Below are 27,463 nucleotides of genomic sequence, written 5' to 3' on the forward strand. Positions count from 1 at the left end.
GAGTTGGGAGCTTTCATTTTGAGTGATACAGAATTTTAAGCATAAATGTCATCTTAATTGTTCATTTTCTTTTCAGATGCCAGCTTGTCATTGTTAGTATTTGCTGGTTCCAGAAAAGGGAAGACATAATTTCATATTTAAGTTGCACAGATGAAAGTATTTATTTTGACAATGGTAAGAAATGGCCAAATATGGGAATAGTTACCTCTCTGTTTTACTGCCACAGAGTGATGATGATTTATCTTCACAAAGACAAGAAAAGGCAGAAAAGAAAAGTGCAGCTGCAACATATTTGCTAGAAATTAGACAAGTGTTATTTGCTAAACAGTACATGCTGGGAATAAAAATCAAGGTTTCAGTAATACCTCAGAAAGAAAAAAGAAAAGAAAATGAAAAAGAAAAGAAGGAAAGGAAAGGAAAGGAAAGGAAAGGAAAGGAAAGGAAAGGAAAGGAAAGGAAAGGAAAGGAAAGGAAAGGAAAGGAAAGGAAAGGAAAAAGGAAAGGAAAGGAAAGGAAAGGAAAGGAAAGGAAAGGAAAGGAAAGGAAAGGAAAGGAAAGGAAAGGAAAGGAAAGGAAAGGAAAGGAAAGGAAAGGAAAGGAAAGGAAAGGAAAGAAAGGAAAGGAAAGGGAAATATTACAGACAAATGAAAACAACAGTTCGAGGAGATAAGCTCTCTCAGGCAAGGAAGGACAAAAGAGGGGATGATAAGAAAGAACAAAAGAACAAGAAAAAATTCTGATCTGATTATTTATTGCATTGCATACTCATGTTACCTTCCTGCCATGTGTACAATATTGAATGGTTTAAAAAGGGGAACCTTCAACTTTTTCAGCTAAGACGAGCAGGGCTATTGTTTCCTAGAGGCAGCTGTGTGAGGGAAGGTGTTATCATGCTGGGCTGTCAGCATTTTCTCCTCTGCTGCTGAAGCTCTTGCACTACATTCCTTGACCCATTTCAGTCAGGATCCTCCAAGTTAGCACAGACCTGGAGAAGGGGTAAAAATTAAAGAAGACTTAACTACTTTGAGAGAGGGAAAAATATCAAAGTAAAAAGTTCTCTTGCAATTTTTTCTTTTTATAATCTGAAAGTTTTCTATATAACAATAATAAAATACCAAAGGTGAGATTTGCAAATAAAGTACATTATGAAATATTAACAAAATAGTTTAACTTCACTAAGTGCAGAAAGAAAGGACTTAGGAGAGAATTGGAGGTATATGGAAATATTAAGAGGCTTTTATGCATAGAGAGCCTAAATTACTCAAAGGACAGGATTTTACTAAGCCCAGTCAGAAAAATTATTTGATTATATTCTTTGAAGCCTAATGGAAGGTGAAAAAGTAATTTCTTGGGTAGAGAACAAATGTCAGCTTGTAATTCTTGACACCTAATTGGACATTTGTTTCACTTCTGTATTCTGTTTGGAACAACATGTTAGAATTTTAAAATATGATCACTGAAGACAAAACTGGGAGGTACCCTTGGAAAAATGGAGTCCTATTTTCATGTGTTGTTATTTTAAGTGCCTAGAATAGATGTCATCTCATGGAATGATGGATTCTCTTTGCATTTCCAGACACTGGCCATGTGAAACCCTCTAAACACTCACGGAAAGCACCTCACCGGATTCAGCCCAGCCTGGGAAACCAGAAGTTATTTTAGGTGCGTCCTAGGAAAAAGCTTTCAAGGAACATATTTTAGAGATGTGTCAGCTGCTTTGTCTTGCCAGGGTTTTTCACATCTTCTCTGCAATAGTACATAAATCCCTTTCTATAATGGTACATAAATTGATTTAAATTGCTTTGTTTCTTCAAAGGTAAGATTACAACGGCAAATTCAAAGAGTGGTAACATGGCCTTTGAGAAGGAAAGAAATCAGGTGATTAACTTGGAATGAACTGTAAGGGAATTTAGGATACAGAACAAAAGACAAAATTCAGTCCTACTTTTGCACTGGAATGGGTAGGAGTCATCTGTACCCTACCAAATGATCCTGTGTATCATCCACTGAGAACATTTAGAGAGTCACATCCCAGAAGGGGACTGAAAAGCTGTGGAGAAGAATGACTGATTTAATGAACTGTGTTAACACATTTGCAGGAAGCACCAGATTATAATTTGTTCTGCCTTAGTGACATTTTAAGCAACTGAAAAATTGCTTTTACTGGGAGTATTAAACTGTACAATTTTATCAGCTTTTGTGATAAGAATCTATTTTGAACAAAATTTACTAAGTTCCTAACTCCTTAGCTGTACTTCAGATGCTATTTTTGAAAAAAAAATATGTTCAACCAATAAGGAAACACTCCCTCTCCAACATTTTTTGCCTTAATGTTTTAATTTAGGTATGTCCTTGCCATTTCTAAAGGCCTTTTTCTTCCTAATATTTGCTTAACTGAGGAGGAAAAAAGACTTCATTTATCACCTGGTGGGGTAACTCACCTGAAGCTCAAGGTTCATGAACACATTTTGGGTGGTTAACAGGGATTTTTATTTTGTGATTTCATTGCTTTTGTTTTGATTGGACACAATAAAGCAATTAGCAAAGTGTAGGGAAACAATTGACTAAAGAGGAAAATGCTTTCAACTTGGTAATGGTCCAGGAGCTGCCCAACAAGATTTCATTCTTATCATTGCTTGTTTTATTATTTTAGTCAAATCAAGATGTGGGGGTGGTAGGGAAGGGCAGCAATTGAACTACCAAACCCTGCATTTCTGACCACAGGAGGCTCTGCCTGTGCTCAGTCTGTGTTCTGTGAGTCAAGTATGGAAGCCTCAGTTGATATGGATTTGTGTTTCACTAGTCTGTAGGACTGTCAGTTGAGGCTTTTGTTTGTTTGTTTGTTTGTTTTTCCCAATAACTGCATACTTACTACGTTTGTCTTCAAAGCAGATTTTAAAATCGGTATAATGTGCAACCATCCTGCAGCCTTTCTTACTACTGAGCCACACAAACAGTTCTTCCCTGTCCCGTGCATACTTAAATAAAACTTTCTATGTTGTTGCAAGATCTCCCCTCATTTTAACCTCATGATTATTGATACATCTGGGACCAACACATTTTATTTCCTTCTCTAGTTCATCTGGCTTCTGTCTCATGTTGAAAATGTGAGGGACACTCAGGAGCAGGTGTTTATTGTCTTTAGTCCTTACTGTTTGGCATGTTACTATATCAAGGGGTGTGATCTTCTGCTCTCATACCATGGGTAACTCACAATTCAAACGGTTAATTTTCACCCCACTTGGAGGCAAGAATAGGACTTAAAGAATTGAGAAAGCTAGTGAGTCACAGAAATTGGCTTGTCTAAGAGTCCAGGGAACTTACAAGAAAAGCAGGTAATTCAAGCAATAGGAGTTTGTCGGTTTTAGCATTACAGAAGGAATTACACATGGAACATTGAGTAAATTCAAAATCAGGGTATAAAAATATGAATAAAAGAGAAAATATAGGCGATAGTATTCACATCAACTTATTATGAAGAAGAGTCTGCAAGCTTGGATACACAGAGAAGTGCTTACATACACAGGACGTGCCACAGGGCTGTGCTAGAGCCGGCAAACCGAGAGGCTCGGACCCCGCTCGGGCCGGGGCACCTCCGCCTGCGGTCGCCTGTGCGCCAGCCGCGGTCACCCGCCCGCAGCTTCCCGGGTGAGACCTGCGTACATACATACACATATACATACATACACATATACATAGACACACGTGTACAGGGGCTTCCCAGAGCGCCCTTCGCTTGGGGCGGCCGCGAAGGAGAAGCCACAGGAGGAACCGGCTCCCCGGACTGCGGGGAAGGGGCGCACCCCCACCTGCAGCTCAGAGGGCAGGAGGGAGAGGGAGGCGGAGCGGTTCCCATCCCGTCGCCTGTCGCCTTCGGAAAGCAGCCGCGGCTGGGAGCGGGCGATGGGCGCGGGTGGGAGGGAGCGGCCGCCACCCCCGCCCGCCCCTCTGCCCGCGGGCTGGGGGCGATAGCGCCGGGCCCGCCCCGCGGCCACCCGGGATGCGCCGCGGGCGAGCCCGGCTGCCCCGGGGGAAGTTGAAGGCCGGGCCCCCACGGGCCGCTCGGCCGGCTGCGAGGGGGCGGGCGGCGCCGGGCGCCCGAGGAGGAGCCCGAGCATCCCGGCGCCGGGGACAGCCGGAGAACGGGCGGCGAGGCTTCATGGGCTGCTCACGCCACCATGGTGCTCGCCCTCAACGGCAGCCACCTCTACGGTAACCTGCGGCCCCTGGTCCTGGAGGAGCCGCGGGCGCTGGGCGGCGGCAGGATGATCGCCGGCTCCTGGCCCCCGCGCAGCCTGGCCAAGCTCGGCCCGTCGCCCCCCCCGTCGGCGCTGCCCACGGCGAGCCCCCTCCCCGCCAACGACTCCCAGTGCGGGGAGCAGATCCTCAGCTACGGCAGCGCGGAGAAAGTTCTCATCGGGGCCGTGCTCTGCCTCATCACCCTGCTGACCATCGCCGGCAACTGCCTGGTGGTGATCTCCGTCTGCTTCGTGAAGAAGCTGCGGCAGCCCTCCAACTATCTCATCGTCTCGCTGGCCCTGGCCGATCTCTCGGTGGCCCTGGCCGTCATGCCCTTCGTCAGCGTCACCGACCTTATCGGCGGGGAGTGGATCTTCGGGCGCCTCTTCTGCAACGTCTTCATCGCCATGGACGTCATGTGCTGCACGGCCTCCATCATGACCCTCTGTGTGATAAGTATCGACAGGTGAGAGAGCCCAGCGCCCCGAGCCCTGCCCTGGCCTCCCGCCGCTCCGGGGGACCGGCCCGCGCCGCTGCCCGCAGCCCCGGCGCGGGGGAGCCGCACTGAGCGCTCCCACCAGCGCTCTCCTGCCTCCTCCTCCGGGTCCCTTGGAAATGAGCCGTGCTCAGAGCAGGGAGCGAGGCGAGTGCCAGCCCGCAGCCTCTCTGTTCGAAGGAGCCCGCCGGAGCAGGGTGAGCTGCCGCCCATATGCGAGCCCAGGTGCCTGGTTGCCCCTCTGGGTAACTTGCGCCACTCGGGAGCCAGGGTGTCAAAGCAAAACCGGACCTAAACTGTCAACGTTTACCATGGCTCTGTGCAAACAAATAGGGCATTTCCAGCTACTTTAAAATTTGGAACATATGTCTTTAAACTGCTTTATACCACAGGTAGATTTGAGTTGATTCTTTCAAAGTGACAGTTCAACCTCACTGGGTTCAGTGGAGCTTTAACAGACTAGAGAAGGTGCAGTACTTATAGATTCCTAAGGTTTTATCTTTATTCTAGGACAATCCCAGAATAGCTAAATTTCATTTTTGACAAATAATGTTTTGTTTGAAGGAAAAATTACTTTCAAATGTTTGCTTTTTAAAAATTTGCATCTGCTGTCTTAAAAACCAAGTTATGCTCATTGACATTTAGCTTCTTCCAAAAGATCCCGTCACTGGGGCAACAGGGAGGTGTGTACACACTGCAGAAGATGTGTACATCTTAGGTGTTCAGTTCTGATGTAAAAACCATGCCAAAGAGCCCACATTTCCTTGTGTCAGTCCTCTACAAAGGAAGGCTGTCAGATTCCTTTTTTCCATGCAGGTTCTATTCTAAAGTAAGCTGCAGCCTGTAGCTTCCCTTTTCCACAGCCTAAAGTCTATGCCAAGAATTTTAACAGCTAGAAAGTAAATTTCATTAAAACTTTACACAATTGGCTGAAATTGAAAAACCTTGTAAGTAGATTTTAGAAGTAGTTTACCAACTCTGATATCCAACAGCAGCCTTGACTGTTTACTTCAGAAAGTTTTAAGAAAAGCTCTGCATTAGGTTTCTGCAAAGCAACAATATTTCTAAAGAGATTCCTACAGTAAATGGAGGTTGTTTCATATCAGGGAGCATCACAGTTTGTATTAATTTCAGAACTTTAATTTCTGTACAAGCATCCTCTGTTCTAGTACTCTTTATTTTGTGACTTCTATATTGGCCAGGAGTTAGCTGAATGCTGCAAAGCATCTTGTAGCAATGAAATCCACATTTTACAGTATCTAATGATCTGTGGTTTTGGTGTTGGTTTTTGGTGTTTTTTTTTTTTTATTGCTGTTACATTGATATTTGCTTAATTTTAGTTTATCTAAGTTAATTTTTAAACTTAATTCCTGTATTGGAAGAGAATATGAATAGGCTTATCTACCTTCCCAATGTTATTCTCTGCTTTTCTATTCTCTTTGTAAGATAGGTGATTTCATTTTTACACTCTTTCCCCATAAAGTATATTTATTCTTTGATTGGTCTTATGTCTATCTCTGAGCTCTCCATCTCAATTGCTACCAACCTTTTGAAAACAGGTTAACATAATTAAGCTTTCTTAAGGACATGTGATGATTCACACTGTAGCACTGGGCTTTTGCTCTTTTCTATTTCTTAGTTTAACATTTGAGGTCACTGCTGTGTGCTGAACAGGGGCTTTGACTGAACTGGTCACACTGATGACTGCATCTCTTGTTGTTCTCTCAGTTCTCCCTCCACTCCCCTCTCCCCATAAAATACTAACAAGAGATATATCTCTGTATTGAGAAAGAATATAACCTCTTGTAAATGACTGATTTTCACCAGCTAGTGCTGATTTAAACTAGAATTATTCTCTTGTCTTTGTGTTCTCAGTTCTTTCACTGAATGTTTACTGAACACCATCTCTTCATAATTCATTATACTGTTGTCTACTGCCTACTTGAAATTAAAATTCTGTGACTTATGATGCTTAACCTCTGTCACCCAAATCCATTACATAGTTGAGATAGTTGGTATCATAAATAAAAGGAGACAAGCCAGTAATTCATTAACAAAATATCTTTACTACTCAGCAATAAGGAATTAAAAAATCCCCATGATTTGTAATCCTATTTAAAAATAATTAATCTTATACTTCTGTAGTACTGCTAAGCCAGACAAACATTAGTTTTGGATATTAAGAAATCTTTGAATAGTGCATATCTATAAAATATGCAAAGCAGAGAGGCAGTATGAAAATCAAATGTGAATGATGAAATGTTGCCAGTCTCACATTGGTGGTAATGGTGCTGTCATATCTGCAGTTGTTCTTACACATATATAGTTAGGAAATCCTTGAATGATCACTGAGGAAAATTTATCTCTGAAAACACATACCTCCAGTTTAAATTGTGTTTGTGCTACGGGAGCTGCAAATCACAATGTATACAGTGCATTAGAGGGTCAGACCATTTTCATAAGGCTTTGGTGAAACCACTTCCATGTTTATGTAGGAGGAGAAGATTACCAATGATACCTCCCTTAATAGTCTTACTGTCTCAGGGCAACTAATGCAAATACAGGACCAGGAAATTTCAATCAGAAATTCCAGAAGCAGAGAGTGTGGATGAAATTCACTGTCCTTCAAGTTGGCCACTATCCTCAGAGGCATTTAGATGTATTTAAATCTTGAAGATCCTGAGGTTACATGGGACACATTTCTTTAGGATGAAGAGTTAAGGCAGGACAAAGAAACATTTTTGAAATATAATTAGGAATTACACTGTCACCTATCTCTTTAGGGCACTATAGGAAACTTTTGTTGTGATCCAGTAACATCTCTCCTGAAGTAAAAGATGAGGTTGTTGCAAGCAGTGCAGAGAGAGCAAATAAATTGGCTAATTTTAAAATTTGTTAAATCTCTAGGTTCTTCCTGAAGCAGATATGAGAATCAGGTAAATAGCTGAAATTATATTACGATTGAATTAATCTCAAAGAACCAAATTTGTTACAAACTGTTAGGCAGGGTTTGTAAAGAGAAATAATACCTTTTATTAAACAAACAATTTAGTTAGTAAAACAGAGGCTTTGAGGAGCTACCAAGAAGGATAAAATGAGTAAATTGAAAAGGCTTTTTGATTTGTTTCCCTTGCACAAATATGTGCTACTCAGCTTATGCCACTGAGAGCACTGAAATGCCAGCAGCTGGCAAGCCTGTTGCTCACAGAGAGATTTTGCTGCACAGCCCTTAGTGGTGGATGTGGTTTTTATATGAATATATCACCTACTGAAAGAAGCATATTAGCATAGAGTATACAAATGGGCTGGTTTCGTTCTGTTGGAAAACTTTCTGTTTTTTTCCTAGTTAGACACACCAAGCACTTCTTGTATGTTTTAAGTTGCTTCTGTTCTCAGTTGTGCAAACTATAAGGGTGCAGAGTAGATGGTAGTGTGCTATTATGGGGATATCTAACTTTGGACAGGGTGCACAAGGAAGCAGCTAGATTGGAAAGGTCATTTGATTATCCACAAAAATCTAAAGTTGCGGAGATTTGTTTCACAACATAAAAAGGTCAGGGGGACCTGAGATGAACATATATTTTAGGTATCTCTACTTTATTTAAGCCCTCACTTTGGAGGAAGGCTATCTGCTTACAGGCAGGTGTGTCGGAACTAAAACATATGATGGAAGGACAAGAGTATTTATGCCTTTTCAATTTTTTTAAGGATTAAGCAGGCAAGACAACTTAATACTCAGTCAATGATCACCTTTACTAGTCTCTCCATCCATGATATGGGTATTAGCTGTGTAGAAAGGTAGGAGCTAGAGAGACTTTTGCAGGATAATTGAACAGAATTTTCTATTAAGAATTTCCTATTAGTGTGTTGGCATATTTTTTTCTTTTGCTCTTAAGGCTCCACTTTTCTGGTTCTGAATTAAATAGATTATATCACATAACATTTCCTCTACGTTCTTTACATTTAAGAGTGAGAAAACATTATGAGTAAATTATGAGGGATGGATATAAACCACATCTTGGTGGGGAATGAAAAAAAAAGGGAATTAATTGTGTTTGAACTAGTGGTGTTTTCATGCTGATTCATCATGCTATTCTGACCCAAGATAGCTACAGAAATGCTGTTTTGGAGAGTATCCACAAGATAACTGCACAAGTAGCAATTTTTAATTCAATTTAAAAATAGTTCTTTGGCTTAGAAAGTGATAAAGAAACATAACTACTCAACTACAGTTGAAGCATTATAACACTTTCCCCACACCCACACAAGTAATGAAACACTTTTTTGGGAACTTTTCCAGTCTGTATCTTGGCCAACAATTCACGAGTATTCCAGGCTTCCATTAAATTGATTAGGATTTAGAATTTCTATGCAAATAAGTGGGCCTTTTTGTTCATCCTGAGATTTTTATGTACAAAGATCAGCTCTCTCTCCCTGCCTGTGTTGCCACACTCTAAGTATGAGTACTTGTGCTTCTCCTTAGAATGTGTCAGTCCCAAAAGTTCACTGGCTTCTTGAGTCCTCATTCCATGTCTAGGACTTGTGCAGACCTCAAATTTCCTCAGAGGAAGATTTTGGAACAAAATTTAAATAAAGATTTAGGCACTTTCAATAGAATCCAGATGTCTAAATTCTACCTACATCCCAAGCTGATAATACGACCTGAAAACTGTTAGCAGTTTGCTAAACCTAATGGTAGCTAGTAGTTCTGTGAAGCTTCCTATTTGGTATGAAGGCTTTTTCTGCCTCAGTGCCATGAGTGGAAAAGGCAGCAGTCTGTTCTGCCAACCCTGCTCACATCATTCACAAAATCCATATAGAATATATATGCGGAAATAGCTATGAAAAAATCCTCTCTGTAATATATTTTGGATCTAGAATAAACATAGCCACCAGTAGTGCCACTCATGAGATTTTGTTTAATATATATATATATATGTATATTTACACAGAAATAACTGAGAAATGAGGAAAAACCTAAAAGGAACTATAGGAAAAGTGTGTGATGAAGTTATTGCAGTTAAGGTCTATATTGCAGAAGAAAGTTTTGAGATCAGTATGGCAACTAATTGCTGACAACAGCCACCCTCACAAGAGCCATTTTTTTTCATTGTTTAGCCTGATAAATAACAGTACTCGTTTTGAGCCTGTAAATAACTTGTCTAGCTTATGAAAGACACAGCATTGATAAACTAAACTAAAGTGAATAAGAACAGATTTGGTCTTACTCCTTTCCATGTAGTTTTTCTAATGCAGTCTGTTTAAAGAGTGTTCCTTAAGCTGATGTAATTTATTTTTTTGCAGAGAATTTATTACTGAACACTTATGCAATCTCCATTTCATTATTTATGTGTAAAAAAGGTACAATATAAATTTCTGGTCCAAAATTCAGAGATGAAGAAATTCAATTGCAAGTTGGATGTATTAAGTAGTATAAGGCAGTGCAGTGTTTATCTGTCACTGAGAACCCACTCCAAAAGAGTAAATTGATCTGGGGGGATTTGTTGCATTAACACGATCCCATTTCTTTAGGTACCTTTCTGTGACATCCTTGGGTAGTATTGTTTCCTGTGTCACAGGCACAGGAAAGAGATGCTTTTACTTACAGAGTTACTTACAGAGTAACCAGGTTTTAGCCACAAGTACTGTTTTATTTTGTCTTTGCAGAGAAATTATGCTTCATGAATACACTGCCAGATGCATAATAAGCAGGTGAGAATTAACAAATAAAAGATATTTTATAAAACAGACGGACTATTTTGTGAAAACTTGACACAGGAAAAAAGTTTTAGCATCAAAACGAGTGGAAGTTTTGTCCTTTTGCAGAGGAAAAAGGCATAAGATCTGAAGTTTGCTGGGTGTGTCTTCTGTCTGCACAGTAGAGGCTGACAAAGTTCGGGAAACTAAAAGATGTTATAGAAAAAAAAATCTGTAGATTGGTTATTCTCTTGCTGTTCTGTACTGGATGCATTTAAGCAGTGTTACTGCAAGGGAGTCCCGAAGTGTGGAGATCCAAGATAACCCAGAGGTGGCAGTGCAGAGGGGACTGCAATTGGGAATTTTTCAGGGTGCATGAATGGGGACTTAGAGTTCAGCGAGTAGCAGGAGATTTGAGATTAAACCACATTTACCTGAATGCCTTTTCTTGAAACTGGATGGTGCATTTCCCTCCCACACTTGAAACTATCTTCTGTTTGCTCCTACCAGGGTTTAAGACTGGATGAGTTTTCAGATGTGATTTTGGGGTCTCTAATTCTTGGGGGTTCATCCAGACATTTCAAAGGAGCCTGATAAGTCAGAGGTAAGGGAACATTAATTCACATTTTTGCAAAGCAGGGCACTCTGGAGACATTCAAAAGGTGATTTCTTTCCTATCAAGGTAACAAAAATAGTTTCTATAAGTAAAGTTGGATTTGCTTCAAGATTCATAGCAAAAATGCAATTCTAGAAACACTTCTTTTTGTTTTTGAAGGGAGCTTCCAAATATAATCAAAAAAATACAAATGCATATCATACTGGCATGATGTGTAGTGTAACCTGATTACACTGGTATCAAGATATATTTTCCTAGTGTTTTTCTTGAACTGGATGAGTATCATAGAATGAAACATCAGAGCTTTTGTAGTTTTGTACACTGAAGCAAGATTACTATATCAGTAGTAGCATGCTCACAAAAAATCTAGAAGAACAGAAATTAATCAGGGAATGTTTTCACTTTCCTGAATTGATTTTCTCTGAAAATTATTTCTAAAACTCCCTGAAAATTATATAACATATTCCTTTTAAAGAAACACAGTATTATATTTGATATTGTTGTTGAGTTTGAAATATTTAATTGGAAATATTTGTGGCAAATTTTGAAACTTTCTTCATCTGCAGTTGATAAATACATATGGCACTGTCTGTCAGCTACAAACACCTCTTTTTTTTTCTTTCTCTCAATATATAACACACAGATCTGGTCCTTCCTCTGTGGACCAGAAAGTTTGAAGAAAGCTGGCCATTGTAGGTCTTGTATGAAAATAAAGAGCTTGAGAAGTAGTTGAGTCTGCTGAGGTGCAGCTGTCGGAAGAAAGACTGGGGAGCAAAATCACAGCTTCTGGTGTCTGCATGCCCAAAGCACAAGTATCATGAAACAGGGCTCACTGCAGTTCTGTTCTAATGATCACTGCTGTCTGTAAGGTGAGGATAATTTCTTTCACCTGGATAGCTTACAAGTTTTAGTTTTTCTTGTTGTACTGGACAGCCAACTATTTCTAAAAGATTGAATAGTGTGTGTATATATATATATATGTTCCTATATATACTGAAAAGAGGAAAAAAACAGCTCAATTTTTTTCAACAATCTCTTACTGCAAATTTTCATTTTCAAACATCCCAGGATTAAATATGCCATAGTGAAATTTTGTTTTTATTCTGTTTGAATAGAGCAAAATTAGAGAGTGAGCATAATTGATTTTCTTTTTGTACCTTGCTGTTTATTCAAGGCTTTGTATAGAAATCTAGATTATCTGATACATCTGTACATATTAGCATGTATGCAAATCTGGTGGTGATTCACTTGTAACAATAAACATGGCTTTTGGGTAGTGCACAGACAAGAATGAATTCTCTAGTAGTGCAGAACAGAGATGTGCATGGAAACCAAATCAGTACTGAGCATATTCTTTCTGTCTATCGTGGCCTTTGTTATCAAATGGGAGCTAGCACAAGACACCACTGAAGGGGGTTTATTTCATCACTGATAGCTATTTCACTGCTAATTGTCATAATTGTTTAAAATACAAAGCCAAGAGGGATATTACAAAAATAGCTTTTTTTAAGTTAAGGAAAACTGGAGTGAAATCTATTCTTAGAGGTACATTGTGTCTTGAAGAGAAAATTGGCAGCAGAGTTTTTTCCTGAGCTATATCAAGGAAAAGGGTGGGATTTTGGTACTGTTAAACACCTAAACCCAAGTTTTTTAGCTTGTAGAAGTTTAAAGTATAACCACAAGGAAATGTTGTAATCTGACAAAAATCCATTTTTGTGTACAGTTCTTGTGTCTCTTAAGGAGATTGTGGGAAGTGGAGGCAGACTCATATGAAAAGTAACATTTTTCTCACATTAGAAATTATTTGTCCTGCAGGGTGTGGGAGGTTGAGGGGCAAGCAGCAGCTTGCTATGTATTAATAGTGGTGGAAAAGCTGGTCAGGGACCAAGGGAGAATGGACAGAGTTCGTTGTATCTCAGACATTCACCAAGCTGGGTAAAATCAGAATTGGCAGCAAAAGCTTGCCTGCAAGAACACTATTTTTGAGGAAGACTTATGTACAAACCTTTTACTTTTGATTTTTTTGGTTGAAAACTCTCCAGTCTTTTAGGAAAACACTGTAATTGGAGATTCAGGCAAACACATCATGAGGCCTCTTCCTAATAACCTGGCATGGAGCTGTGGCACCTTCACTGCCACTGAACAACACTGATGCCCTTGGTGGCATTTGAATCATAATTTCTAGTCAAGCATACACGTATCTGTAATCAGAAATATGGCCTATTGCTGCTGCAAGTGAAATTGCTGCCACCAGTAAAGAGCTTTAAGTACCTTATAAATAAACTGTTTGCTTTCCATGAGATGTGTTGGAGCCTGGGGACAATGCATTTCAACATATGTTTTGCAGATCTCTAGAGAGGGACACAAAAGGTAACTGGAAAAATTCCAAGTCTGTGGCAGCAGCATCTGTTCACTAGAGGACTGTTCCCATGTGAGAAAATACAGGAAATTTTAAATCAAAGTAAAGAATAGATTTACTCTGATAGCAGGTGTTCGTTCAGAAATTGTCAATCAGAGTAAATATGAGAAGGTAAAAATGGAAGGCATAAGATAACAGAGGTATATGCTATTATGCTATTATCTAAAATTATTGCAGAATTTCCAATCTGTCATCTTGAATATAAGCCATGAAAGGATGTTATGATTGTCATGAAATATTTCCAATATACAGTACAATTTGGCAGAATAATTATTTGTAAGCAGTTCTCTGTGTGGGTTGTTACATTTTGTTTATTTTCTGTAGAAGTGGACATTTAGCAAATAGTTGAAATATTAAATCCCTGAACAAAGAGTTTGTCTGGCCATAAATTACTTGGAAATATTTATACCCATGACCCAAAAGAGCTGCTGACAAGATGCAAAGTTTTCCTTTAATAGTCTAATAAGATGTTTTGATGCTAAAAGTGGTACAGCTTTGGCTCAAAAGACTTAACTTTTGAATTGTTATTTACTGCAGTTTCCTTTTTACCCTAAATATCTGTATTTGAAGATCCACTTCTTATCACAAGCAGTTTTAGCAACAATAGTGATTGTTGTGTCTCAAGAGTGTATTGTCCCATGTGAAAAAGCTATTTTTGCAAAATGAATATGGTCATTAACAGAATAAATTATTATTAGAAAAAAAACAAAAACAACTGAAAATAAAATAGCATTGTGGACCATTTGTCTATAAATTAACCAACACAAGAAGGAGCTTAACATTTCCAAAGCCTGTTACTTAACACAAAGCTTCTGCACTGCTACTGTTGAAATACAGGGAAGACCTTGTAAAATTTCTCAAACACCTGCAGCTTGCAGGGAGCCACCTGAGATGTCCAGCTGTGGTGATTCAGCCCACACTGATGTCAACGTTCTGCTCAAATTCAAATTAATCTTTGAGGTTTTCTGCCTGGCAATGAAAGCTGCTATCATTGGAAGCTGTAGTCACAGAAATAAGCCTTAGGTATTTTACTTTTTATCCACACAGAGTTGATGCCACCATATCTCAGAGTTGCCTTAGAGTTGCCAACTTGTTGCTGAGGAAAAAAGAAAGCAAAGGAAAGACATACTCACTGAGAGGTGGGAAGCAGGGCTGCTTTCTGCTGATCCCACTTGTGTGGTATAGCATCTGTAAAATGAATATAAAAGAGAGCTCTGGAATCCTTGATAATCTTTACATTCTGCTATCTTTAAAGGTTTTGGAGGAGGAGAGGATCTATCATCAGCTGTATTTCTGTTTTAGCATAAATGTGTAATTCTAAATACTGAGGAACATGAAAAGATGTTATGAAGGTATTGTGACCACACAATCACACACTGAGCTGGAAAAATGGGTATTTGTGAAAAATCAATACCTGAATCTGTCCTCAAATTTTGTCATTCTATATAGAAAGCCCAGGGGAAGAGAGCCAACAACTCTTTTTTTGACAAGATAAAAGCAAGAGGTTCATTTTGTAGATTGGATGTACTATATTTTCATGCCTGTTAAGTTGGTGGTAGCAGTTTGTATTGAAATGTGATCTATATTTTAAAAATATTTAGTGTTGCAAGTTTTGCATGATTTTAAAAAGAAAGAAGAATATGAAGGATGTTGCTGATAAAAAGAATACACTGTAGTGGAAATTTGATGTAGGCAGGCCTGTTCATCTAGACAGAGGGCACACTGTCCTGGCTAATCTTTCCCCAGTTTCCTGTCTAGTGATCTCGAAGCTTACTTGCAGCTACCTTTGCAAAGGTAGACCTGGTGACATCTTAAATGGACAGTATGGAATTCTGGAGTTGAATTAAATGTTACTGGGGCAAGCTGGAAGAAGCCACCCATGTGGAACCACAGCCTGGCAGCTCTGAGCAAGACCCAGGAGATTCAGAGGTCATTAGAGTGGAGGATTTGTTAGCTAGAAAGAAATAATGTCCATTTGGCCATTACTTTCTTCATTCCAAAGGCTGCTGGCAAAAATGAATAAATATTATGACAAATGAATGACTAAATACTGAGGTTGGGAAAGGCTGAACATACAGTTTTACTGACTGCAGTTTGGGTTTTGCTGCAGTTACTTCTTATCACTAGATCTTTCTCTCCTTTAACCTTCTCCTTCAGTTAAAGGGCACCTGGGGCTCTGTATTTAGAGATTCTGAATGACTGCAAAGGGAAGAAATATTTATAAAGTAATATTAAATTCCTGAAAATTTTCTGTTTCCCATTTATATAGGAGAGCTCAACCTGACAAATTTATTTATTGATACTAAATTCCAAAATATCACTTAATGAGACATTTTGTGAGGAAAATTACAGCAGGCAGGAGAATTACATGTGAAGGGAGAACTCGAGCCTGGGTGTTTAAGCATGCTGTAAGTGAATATGTTAGTTAAAATGAGTGCTAAGGAAATAAATGACATGTGGTTGAGAAGCATGGTAGCTAGAGTAAGCCTTACATTCATTGGCGTGAAAGATGGTAAGACATGATAACCTTATTCTGTACCACACACTGAGCAGAAAATATAGTGCTCAAATATCAAGACATTACACAAAATCACTGTTTATATAAGTTACAGGGGAGGAATCATCTTATTAATGATAAGTCACTGGAAAGGACTGTGAGCAGCAGTTTTCTAAAATGTTCTTGAATTGTAGACTCACAATTTGATCTAACCTCCTGCCTTCCTTCCTTGATAGCTTCCCCTCATGCTGTGCTCTCCCCAGCCCACAGCCTCTGCTTCCAAACCTGGATATGATTGTTCCTGTGTTAAAACTTATTTGTACTAGGAAGAGAGAAATGATTTTACAACAGTAGGGGAAGCAACTCCAGTGTGCATCTTTAAAAACAGACAGATAAACACTATACAAGACACTTTGTATATCCCAAATTTTTTGAAAGAATATTCTTAATTAAACCTGCTTTAGACTTGGATTTTCCTGTGTATCTAAAACATTTTTTTTATATGGTCAAGCTTGGGCAAACAAGTAAAGCTTGAGGTCAACATTTATAATTTTCACATACCTGATCCAGTGGAACACAGCAAAATTTTTGTATGATTAAAAAAAAAATCAGATCTGTCTTCAGGCCAATACAACTATGGACAAAACCAAAAATGTCCAGGTAGGCTGGGTTTGTACTGAGATTCACCCATAATGACTGTACAAGTGTTCCTTAGGGCTCTTGCAAAATTAGTGTCATGAAGAAGCAAAGAGGAGAATTTGGACCTGGTCTTTCCAGCATTTTTCCTGTCTCTTCAGAGAGAGGAAAAGAAAGAAGGGGGAGGAGGGAAGAAGTATTCTAGAGGGGGTTGTTCCTTAAGTGCTTTATCTGGAGATATTATGTTTAAACTGTTTGTATTCAAGGAAGGAAGAGAAGGGACGTAATTTCAGCACATTGAAATAGCTATTCCCTGAGGATACTTTGTTTTAATACAGTGGTACTAGCAGTTCAGTAGGCTGTGGTTTTTCATTTCATTCATCACTTATACTATGGAAATGTCTGAAATGTTTAATTTAATTGTACTGAAGACATCAGTCATGATTTTCTAGTTAAAGCTGTGGGAGGCTTTCATTTTGAAACACTATTATAACTTTCAAAATAATTCCTTTTAAGCTGATGTTTGGTATCAATCCAAGCATGACTCATGTAGTGAAGTTGGAGAAAATCACCTTAGCCATTTCTGCTTTATGGTAGTCTGATTGATTAAAAAACAAAAGAGTTTTTCATAGCTCTGAAATCGAGCCTCCACATTCTCTGACAATTCCCCTGGGTGTGAGGGACAAGAGGGTTGAGATGGGGAGAACACAAAAGGAAAATGACAATTTTCCAGTTCCTATCTGCAAAACATATTCTTTTCCATTTTTATTTGTTCAGAAACTGCCTCTGTTGAAAAGAGGAGGGATTTCATCTGAGCTGGTCTTCCAAGAAACCTTAAAGAGAACTTTTAAGTCCCCTGTAACACTATTAAGCAAAATTTCAAGTCCAGCCTCATCCTTCCCCAGTAGCTTTTGGACTCTGCTGCTCTTCAAGCTCACTGACAGCACAACCTCCCTCCAGCCATGCCACATCATTTACTCAGATTCATTTTCCCTTTCCAGAATTACCCAGATCTCCTCTAACATACAAAAGGCCATATGAGATAAAACATCTTTTCTAGCTTTTTCCAACCCATTTTCCTGCGTATTCAATTCAATTGCTAATGACTATTGTATCACAACCAGACAGAAACAAACAAGAATGCAATACCTCTTTGATTCTTTTTCTAGAAAAGAGTTTTTTCCTATCTTAGTCTCCCAGATCATACCAGAAGGTTAATTAAATATCTTTTCTGCCCTCTCAAAAAGAGGCCAGGCATGTTGTAATAACTTAATAAAATGAAATACCGCATCATACACAAAAGGAAAAAAAATTATTGTAAAACCCCATGTAATTAGATACTCAGGTATAGTAGCTGACATGATGCAAATGCACTGCATTTGTTTCTATGGATCTACAATATTTTGGGATAATAAAGAGGGTCTCAATGTGGAATAAGTTGAAATGTGAATTGTGATAGAAGTAGTGTTTTCTGATATAAATCCCCTTATTAAAGATAGCAAAAAACTGCCATCTTTGAAGATGTTTCAATTTTCCTTTTTCTCCCTGATTGATAAAATGAATTAACAACTACTCTGAATGGTACCTCAGGGTATGAACCTATATTCACAAGCTTCTGCACTTGTGAAGCAGCTCATGTGTATACTATGATGAATTTCATGAAGAAATTTTCAGCAAATTAGATATTTCTTAAAAATCCTGAGAAGTCTTTCTCTAGGAAATATTCCTAAAGTGTTACTAGTATGCATTGTAAATCATACTTTATTCTAGATTGTGATTAATATAAGTTTTTGCTTAGAAGAAAAAAAATTAGGAAAAACATTTTGACTCTCTTCTCACTTCTTCCACAAAAATAAATATATCTGTGTTAAATAAAGGAGCTTGCAAATCTGGGAGGGGGTGTGTGTGTGTGAAAAGGCAGAAGTGGGTAGTATGTCCCTGACACAGTTCCACATTTTCTTTTAGAAAAGCATGAAGTTATTTTTTTCCCCTCATCCTTCCACATTGTTGAACAGTGTAAAGAAAAATTATTCTTCCTATGTGTGACTTGCCCGGATTTGGAGAGCTTTTGAAGTGTTACAAATTATCTATCAAGAAGTGGGGTGAAAAGCACTTTTGAGCTCTGTATATCATTAATCCTGTTGCACTCAGTAAGCAATCCACACTTGTATACAGGAAACAAGTGATGATGAAACCCACAAAGCTGGAGTTCAGACATTTTGAAAAAATTTAAAAATAGTAACTCTTCCATTACAGAATGCAACTTAATTCTAAATAATTTGTGTCCAAAACCTTTCCAGTTTTCAAATGTATCTGGTTTCTAGGAGGCTGGTGAAAGATTAAACAGGCTGAAATCCACCTCCCTCCTTATAACTCCTACATTAATGTCACTGTGATGGTAGAAAAAGGAAAATATACAGGTACAGTTTTCTTCAAAGAGAGTTAATAAAAGCATTTAGTCTATAATTTAGAATATTTATAAGGGTAATTGCAAAGTATTGAGTAGAAAATACATACTATCTAACATTCAGGCAGTGCAGCAAGGTAAACATCAGCAACTACATTTTGGAACCTTTCCTTCCAAGCAATATATAATTTGCAGTGGAAAATGAAAGGCTAAAGAACTGGTTTGTCATGAAGTCGAGAACAAGATGTGACAGGTGATAAATGCTTTGACAGACATGCAAGGTGCAAATGAAAGGCAAATGGTGAGGGCAGGTGAAAGAAATTTGCCAAGGTCTGAAAATAAAGAGTAATATGGTTTCAGAATTGCAAGGTAGTAGAAGTTGAACGGAAAGATGTTCTGGCAGTATGGTATTATGTATTTCTTAGAAAGAGTACAGAATGCATCCCCCTATCTATGGGGTGGATGTCTAAGATTAGTAGGCAAAAATGAAGAAGGAAAAATACAGAGCTAACAGAGAAAGAGAAATAAGACAGCAAGAAGGTGAAATAAAAATGAGTGAAATAAAAGTACAAAAAATGAGCTAAAATAAATAAGAAAAATATGAAGCTGTAAAGCTATACAATATGAAAGGAAGAAAGCCCAGGAAAGTACAGAGAAATGAAAAGAAATGTAAGAGAGGAGAAAACAACCCTCTACTATGCAAATTACATTCCTTTAGAATCAAGATATTTAATTTTGATTGACTTAATCCTCCCCCCACTGCCAGGAAAGCCTACACTTCTTGAATTCATCAAAAATAACCCCCTACAATGACTTCTGAGAAAAAGAAAAATCAAGTCAGAACATTTACTATGTAGAATAAATTAAATATGTGCCCACTATAGCAGTGGAAATGAAGGTCATCCTATTATTGAAAAAAAATTAAGAAAATACATTTCATTAAGAAGAAAATAAGATGAAAAAGGGGAATAATTTAAAGTGTTAACCTTGAGAAGAAAAAGAAGAATAATGTAAGAAGGGAGAAGAAAAAGGAGAATTAAGAAGAAAAAGGGGAATAATGTAAAGTGTTAACCTTACTGAAAGCAAAACAAATATTTCATTCCCATTCTTTCAAATAGTAAAATTAACACATCACCATTTCAATTATAATAATGTTGAAATTTTATGAAATGCGAAGCATAAGCATCTAGAAGAATAGATATCAAAACATACGTTTAAGATCTTTTATATTTGTTTATTCACCATCAGCTGAGAAGGATGAAGTAGAGCTTTCTAGGATTTCTAGCAATTAAGATGTGGAAGCTGACCACTGTGCTAAGACTTTTATAAACTGTGTACTAATTCACAGCACAGGAAAGATGCAACATTTAACTACATAGAACACAGAACTAATCAAAGTATTTATCTTTGTACTCTCTCCACTGTTCACTGAGTAGTGTTTTGATCTTGTCTCCACTGAGTAGTATTTTAATTTTGTTAGTTCTGCTGTCTCAATCATCATTGCATGATGTTTTGTTTAGGTTTTAAAGTGACCCAATTCATATTCTGAAAGGCTTCATATATGCATTGAAATTAGTAATTTTGAGCAATTCTGCTAAGGAGAAGAGTATTTTACTGCCTCTGAAATATTCTCCTCTTCCCAGGAAATAAACTGGCAGTGATCATGATGTGATTATGAGCCCAGTTTGTCTTGCAGAAAGGTAATGTACTGTCGTAGAATAATTAACAAGGTAATTGTCACATTATAGCACCATAGCTGTGCACTGCAATACTCGTGTCCCCCATTTAGGCCTTTCTATGCTTCTGTTCTTTTACTTCTGTCTCAATTACTTAAGTATGTGGTGGGAATTGTATTTCCCTGATCAGTTTGTATGTTTGTATACCTTGTTTTATTTAAAAGAAAGTCTGAGGGACAGGGCATCTCTTGCATTGTGTAAACACATCATCTTTGAAAAGAAAACACTATTTGCTAGGTGTTTTGACATAGCCATAACAGAAAGAATAGATGTGGTATTTGTTTCAACTTACTACATTTACATTTGAAGGAAAGGAAAAAAGTTATCGAGATACATTACTATACTAGGGAGAATATTTTTCAATGCTGGATAGATTTTAGGAATGGCATTTTGCTCCTGTTCTTGTGAAGTGTCTCTTAATGTTGAGCTGAACCAAATAGAAAAAAATCATTAAAAATGATGAGAGAACCATAGCCAAGGAAGAAATGTCAGTAGATCAGCACAATTCTTCAGCATAAGTTATTATTGCAGGTGAAATACAGGATGGGCTTCTACAGGTGTGGGTTTGCAAAGAAATCATGCATGGAGATACATACTGAAGACAGAAAGCTTCTGTGCTAGAGAAACAGAGCAGCGAAGGAGGAAGCATTGTTGTGTCTTTGGAATAAAGCAGTTTTATGAGTCTTAAAATACAACAGTAGGAGAACTGACAGAACCTCATATTAAGCACAACTTTTAATCAAATGGTAAGTGATAACAAAATGTCTTGTAATTCCTGGCAGAAACAGCTGTAATACACATCTGTATCATTTCCAGTAAAATGTTTCTAGTCTTACTCCATTGCAATCCAATCTGCTTCACAAAAGCATAGTCAGACAGTGACAGATCTGATTTGATTCTGGAATCTGTTAGATCAAGTCAGTGAATTCTGAGACATAAATGTGCACTAACTAGAATGGAATTCTATCTGCCTATAAAGTTCATGGAGACCAGAAACAAAGGAATTACATGTGAGTACAACAGTTGCATAAATGATGTTGGTGTAATGATGCATTCAATTTATTATTGAATTGGGCAGGAAGCTTCAAAATTATTTTAATTCTTTTAACTGTATGCTTTTCTATTGCTCTATGACTTTGCTCATGGTGACAGGCAAGTCCTTTTACTCTTTTTCTTTTAGCCATATAATGGAGCTAGGAAAGAAAGATTTAGGACACACAGTCACAAATTGGACCATCCTGTTACTATTTTTCTTCTATTGTTTAAGTCAGTGTAGCTGTTAAGTCTCAGGTTGTTTCCTGGATATTTTCAAAAGGTGTGAGGATTAGAGCCATCTGCCTATGTGATCATGGGGATTTTTTTAGCCCTGTAGGATAAAAACTATTCTATGTGGTCATTGTAATGAATTGATAGCAGAAAAGCCAGCATGGAAAAGCCCACAAACTGAATTGTCTCAGGAGCAGACCTATATGGTTATAATGGTTTTACATTAAATTGTGTATGACAATTTATTGGCATTAAATGTCTCTAAATGCATTTAGAGATACTGGGGAAGAATTCTATGTCACAGGGAATCAGATTTCTCTAAAGCAAAAGGAAAGGATTTGTTCGTTTACCTTTTCCATTGTTGGTGTTCATCGTGTGTGGCAAATGGCAATTGTGTACAATGGCTGGTGAAAGGAGGGAATCCTCTACCCCTCCCAGGTTTGAACAGAGCTCCAGAAAAAGGATTTTTCCTCCCCAGAGCTGGGCACACTGTGTATGCCTCACACCTGAATGGGACTGCAGCAGAACCCACAGTGGGGACTAAGAGACACTGAGGAAATAATAAGACACCAGTCCAGAGCAGGGATGTGCTCATGTGTTTATACACACACATTTAACAAGGTTACTCTGCCCTTCACCATTTGCCATCTTTTTGGTCTCTACTGTTTACTTTGAGCTCTCCAAGCAAGGGTCTGTTTTCCACATATGTGATGCAGTTGAAAAGTGTTCACATCATTGTTTTTTGCTGTATCCATTAGACAGTAGTGTCATATTTTTCCTTCTCAGTGTTTTGCACTCACCCAGCATCCTTGGAGTGGCAGCAGAACGTGACTGCTGTGTGTGTTGTGCCTCTTGTAGGGCTGGAACAGCATCCTGCACTTCAGTGTTCTGCATGCAGCATCAGGCAGTGCTGAATGGAAAATGCCATGACCAATTTAGAAGAAATAAAGACCATTCATCTGCCTTTGGGGAGTAACCTAGATACAGCCCTCACTGTGCTGGGTGTGACATGGAGAGATGCCCTGTCTGGCAGAACCACTGAGTCAAGAAATTCAGAGCAGGAAGAATACAAAATAGTATTGCCCTTCTTTTAAAAGTGAGAACCCAGGCACAGTTTTTTCTCCATCAAGATCAAAATGAACATCTGTGGCATGTGAAAGAAACAAATCTCAGAATAACAAGTCTGAGACACTTCTTTCATGTGGGGGATAGCTGAGAAACATGAAATGGGTGTTTTAGGGACTCTGACTTCATTCTTTCCCAGTAATAAGACCTCAAGGTGTTACTTACACTTGAATATGTTAAGTTCAGCTGATTTACCTTAAGTATTTTTTTATTAAAGTACTAGTTTAAGATTAAGCATTAAAAAGTATATTTTCCTACTGAATTTGACATAATATTTTTGAAGTTCATGAATCTATTAAGCCCTGAGCACTCTCTAGTGTATTAGACAAAAGTGGTGATTTACATTATTTTGACGTTGTAAATGAGTTTTCAAGGGTAATGGATTTAATATAGAGAGATTAAAAGATAACATTCCTTCATTTGTGCCTGCTGACTTCTTTCCCCCATCATACCACATTTAGCAAAATGAATAAGGCAGAAGCAATGCTGGTGTATTTTTATGCTAATTAACATATTTTAATTTCAAATAGCATTTCTGAAGAAAAGATACACTCCAAAAAAGTGATGCCAGGGCAAAACTAATGAATTTTCATTCTTTTCAGTATACTCATGCTTTCATGAATTCTTTTTGTTATATTCTGGTGCATGAGAAAGCATCAGTAGGCACTCAGAATATGCAGCCCACAGATTTAATTTTTACAGAAATCCAGCTTAACTTTTTTAGCTACATAATAAAGTTCAACCTAAAAGTGTGTTATTTTTAGTGACCAGTTGGGTAACAGCTATAGGAGTGCATACTTCAGGAAGGCAGATAAGGATTTTTTTAAAAAACAACACATTGTAAATGACAAGAATGAGACTGTTCTTAGACAAATTTTTAGGGTAGGCCACTCTTGTCCCCTAAAGTCTGCAGCTGAGAGCTTACTCTTGCTTCAGTTGCATTGCTTAAAGCAGTGTGATATGTATTTTAATTTGTTAAACTGAAGTTTCACTGCACTAATTCCTCTTTTTCTTATCTTGGAGCCCCTTGGGAGTGAAAATGGTTTTGGCCATGGTGCTGTAACACAGAAATCTCCATGGTCTCTGCATGATGCCCAGGGCTGCTGGGCCAGTGACTGTATTCTAATGCTGATGGTGGGGGGCACAAGAAGCAGCCTATTCTAGCAGCATGGTCCATGGATTGCACTGATCTGATCCCAGACAATTCCAGTAAGAATTCTTAGTTCATGGTCCCTCCAGGCACAGATTCACTGGCTAAATGCTGACATACTGTGATTTACTTTTGCATCCTGTCAAGAATAGGGCACAATAAACCAGTCTGTCCTTTGTGCAACACTTGCCACAACAGCGATATAAAACCAACGACATCATTGAACAGGATTGTTGGTACTCATCAGAACAGATCAATAAATGATGTTTCTTTTACTTCCATAACTCTAGCATATCCAGGTGCTTCTAGAAAGCTTGTAGAAAGCAAGAGCACTGGCCATGATTTCCTGCACTGCAGTAAAATCAACAATGCATTCCACAGAGCCACTTGTTTGTAACACTCCAGAACTTTCACTAAACACCGGTAGCTCTTGAAACCAAAACATTAATCAGGAACTTGGTTAGAAATAATTTCTTTTACAAGTAACAAAACAAATCACACTGATTTTCTCTACATTTTTTTTGGAGGAAGTGAAAAAGAACAATTTGAGAAGTTAACAGTAACTCATAGATAAGTTCCAGTTGAGCAGAAGCCAAAACTGGAACTAAAAATTTTAGGTCTAAATAAAGGCATATGATTCCATATAAGAGAAAATTCCCATTGTTAGAGAGGAAATACAGAAATTTTCTATAGTTGAAAGTAAATTCAAATTTAGGATATTCTTACCCAGCTATGTAGAGCCATAGTAATACTTCTGTAAGTAAAAGATACTTAATTTAAAATACCACAAGTTAGGAAATAGAAAAGTTGTCAACAGACCTAATTTTTTTTTCTATGAAAAAATTATAAGCATTTTTCTTTTCTGTAAAACTGTGTTTTCTTCCCCAGGTCTTCTTAAACTGGGACAGATTTTTACTTTGTTCAGTAAAAGTTTGGACATTGAATACATGTATTTTCTTTCTAATTAAGCGATGATAAAAAGAATTATTTTAGTACTGAAACAGTCTACTCGTGGTATAAGTTCGCAGTTTGTTGTTCCTGCCTGAAACATGAAGGAAAGAAAGACAACTCATCATCTCAGCTTAGTGGCAGGGCTCTTCCTAATTGTTGAATACATAAGAAGAGTGAAGATGAATGCTTGCTAGTTATAACCATCCACTCAATACAAAAAGTGGTAGACTTTGTGGAATGAGCATTCTTCTATACTCCAAGATTTCTTAAGGTAGGAAAATAAAATTTAGGTTTCAAAATTTCCTTAAAAGCCGAAATATGCTTTATGTGCATGAAGATTGAACAAATTCATAGAAATCACAGCTTGTTATGGCCAATGGGATATTTCCTTCTGGAATAAAAGACCTTTTATATAGAATACTAACACTATAAATTTTAACATGAAAGACACAGGAATTACAAATTGGAAGTACACGCAAAGAGAAGACTGAAAATTATGAAATGGAAAACTTAGCCAAAGATTTTGCTCTAGGGCAGAGTAAGTGAAATAACTTTTAGCAGTTAAGCCCTGCCCTCTGTAGTAACTCTGTGTTATCCTTCCAGGTACCTGGGAATAACAAGACCTCTTACGTACCCTGTAAGGCAGAACGGGAAGTGTATGGCCAAAATGATCCTGTGTGTCTGGCTTTTATCTGCCTCTATCACCATCCCCCCGCTCTTCGGCTGGGCCCAGAACGTAAATGACGAAAAGGTTTGTCTCATCAGTCAAGACTTTGGCTACACCATTTACTCCACAGCAGTTGCATTTTATATTCCAATGTCAGTGATGCTTTTCATGTACTATCAGATTTATAAAGCTGCCAGGAGGAGTGCTGCTAAACACAAGTTTACTGGTTTTCCCCGTCTGGAAGAAATGGAAGGGATTTCTGTGAATGGACTTGTAAAACTGCACAAGGAATCTGAAGAATGTACTAATTTTTCACGACTCCTAAAGCACGACAAGAAAAACATTTCCATCTTTAAAAGAGAACAGAAAGCTGCCACCACCCTTGGGATTATTGTTGGGGCTTTCACAGTCTGCTGGCTGCCTTTTTTCCTCCTCTCAACTGCAAGGCCCTTCATCTGTGGTACAGCGTGCAGCTGCATCCCACTCTGGGTGGAGAGAACATTTCTATGGCTGGGCTATGCAAACTCTCTCATTAACCCTTTTATATATGCCTTCTTCAACCGGGACTTGAGGACAACCTATCGCAACCTGCTGCAGTGCAGATACAGGAATATCAACCGCAAACTCTCGGCCGCAGGGATGCACGAGGCTCTGAAGCTTGCAGAAAAGCCAGAATTCGTTCTGTAAGGTCACTCATCCTCTCCTGTGATCATTTGTTGTTTTATCACATTGGCATTTTCCCCACAGGTTTGAAAGAAGTGTAGGAAGAACCAGTTGAGCACTGTTAATGCAGTCATCAGGAAACAAGAGCCCACCAGTCCTAATCAGCCTGGAAAAGCAAGACCACCATCTAAAGAATTTGGGTGTAAGAGGAATATAAGCAAGGATGGAAATGGAATGTAGTGCAGGATATTTGAGCTGTTAGTGAGGAAAAGGCATAGTTGGTCTAATCCGTTTGTTTGGCCCAAAAAATGTTTAGTAGTTCTGAATGTTGGATGCCGCTTATTGTCCCAGAGTTTCTTTGCTGTAATAAAGACCTGAGAATAGTGAAAAGTTAATTTCCTTCCACTTCAGTTTTACAAAAATAAATCATTAAAGACGAAGCTGAATCAAAGAACTTCTATTCCTTAGAAATATTCTTTATTATAAAACCCCATATGTTCATTAAACATTAATTTACTGGATTGCCTGGAAATGAACCATGTTGTGAAATTCAATATTGCCTTTGCACAGCAACTCTGGCACTGAGAGAATATGTAACACTTCCAATGTGATTAAAAGTTTGAGTAAAGTCATACGGACCAGCATCTGCTGCTTGATACAGCCATGCAGCAAAGCTAGCTGCAGTGCTGCTGTGCAAATCACACCAGGTAATCTGGTACTGTATTTCTAACAAAACAAATGCCTCTGATTACACTTTATTTCAGGATCTGTCTGGTCTTTGTCCATCTCTTCCTTTTTCAATTCTCTTGGCTTTCTCAGCTGAGCACTTCTCTAATCTAGATGGAGGCTGTCTGCGCACAAGTCATTTCTGTGATGTATGGCTAGTCCTTGTGCCACT

General features: G+C 38.3%; 1 protein-coding gene and 1 long non-coding RNA gene across 2 annotated transcripts; both read left to right on the plus strand.

The window, feature by feature from the left end:
* The first annotated feature begins 38 nt into the window (after positions 1-38).
* On the plus strand, positions 39-2,939 carry LOC128791431 (uncharacterized). Its single transcript, XR_008432047.1, has 3 exons — positions 39-174; positions 1,577-1,662; positions 1,817-2,939. It is a non-coding gene; the product is annotated as an uncharacterized LOC128791431 (long non-coding RNA).
* Positions 2,940-4,102: 1,163 nt separating this feature from the next.
* On the plus strand, positions 4,103-26,963 carry HTR7 (5-hydroxytryptamine receptor 7). Its single transcript, XM_053949093.1, has 2 exons — positions 4,103-4,705; positions 25,839-26,963. The coding sequence occupies exons 1-2, from the start codon at positions 4,179-4,181 to the stop codon at positions 26,587-26,589; spliced, it is 1,278 nt and encodes a 425-aa protein (XP_053805068.1). The 5' UTR covers positions 4,103-4,178; the 3' UTR covers positions 26,590-26,963.
* The last annotated feature ends 500 nt before the right edge of the window (positions 26,964-27,463 follow it).

This window comes from Vidua chalybeata, chromosome 8 (assembly GCF_026979565.1).
Source record: "Vidua chalybeata isolate OUT-0048 chromosome 8, bVidCha1 merged haplotype, whole genome shotgun sequence".
Taxonomy (NCBI): domain Eukaryota; kingdom Metazoa; phylum Chordata; class Aves; order Passeriformes; family Viduidae; genus Vidua; species Vidua chalybeata.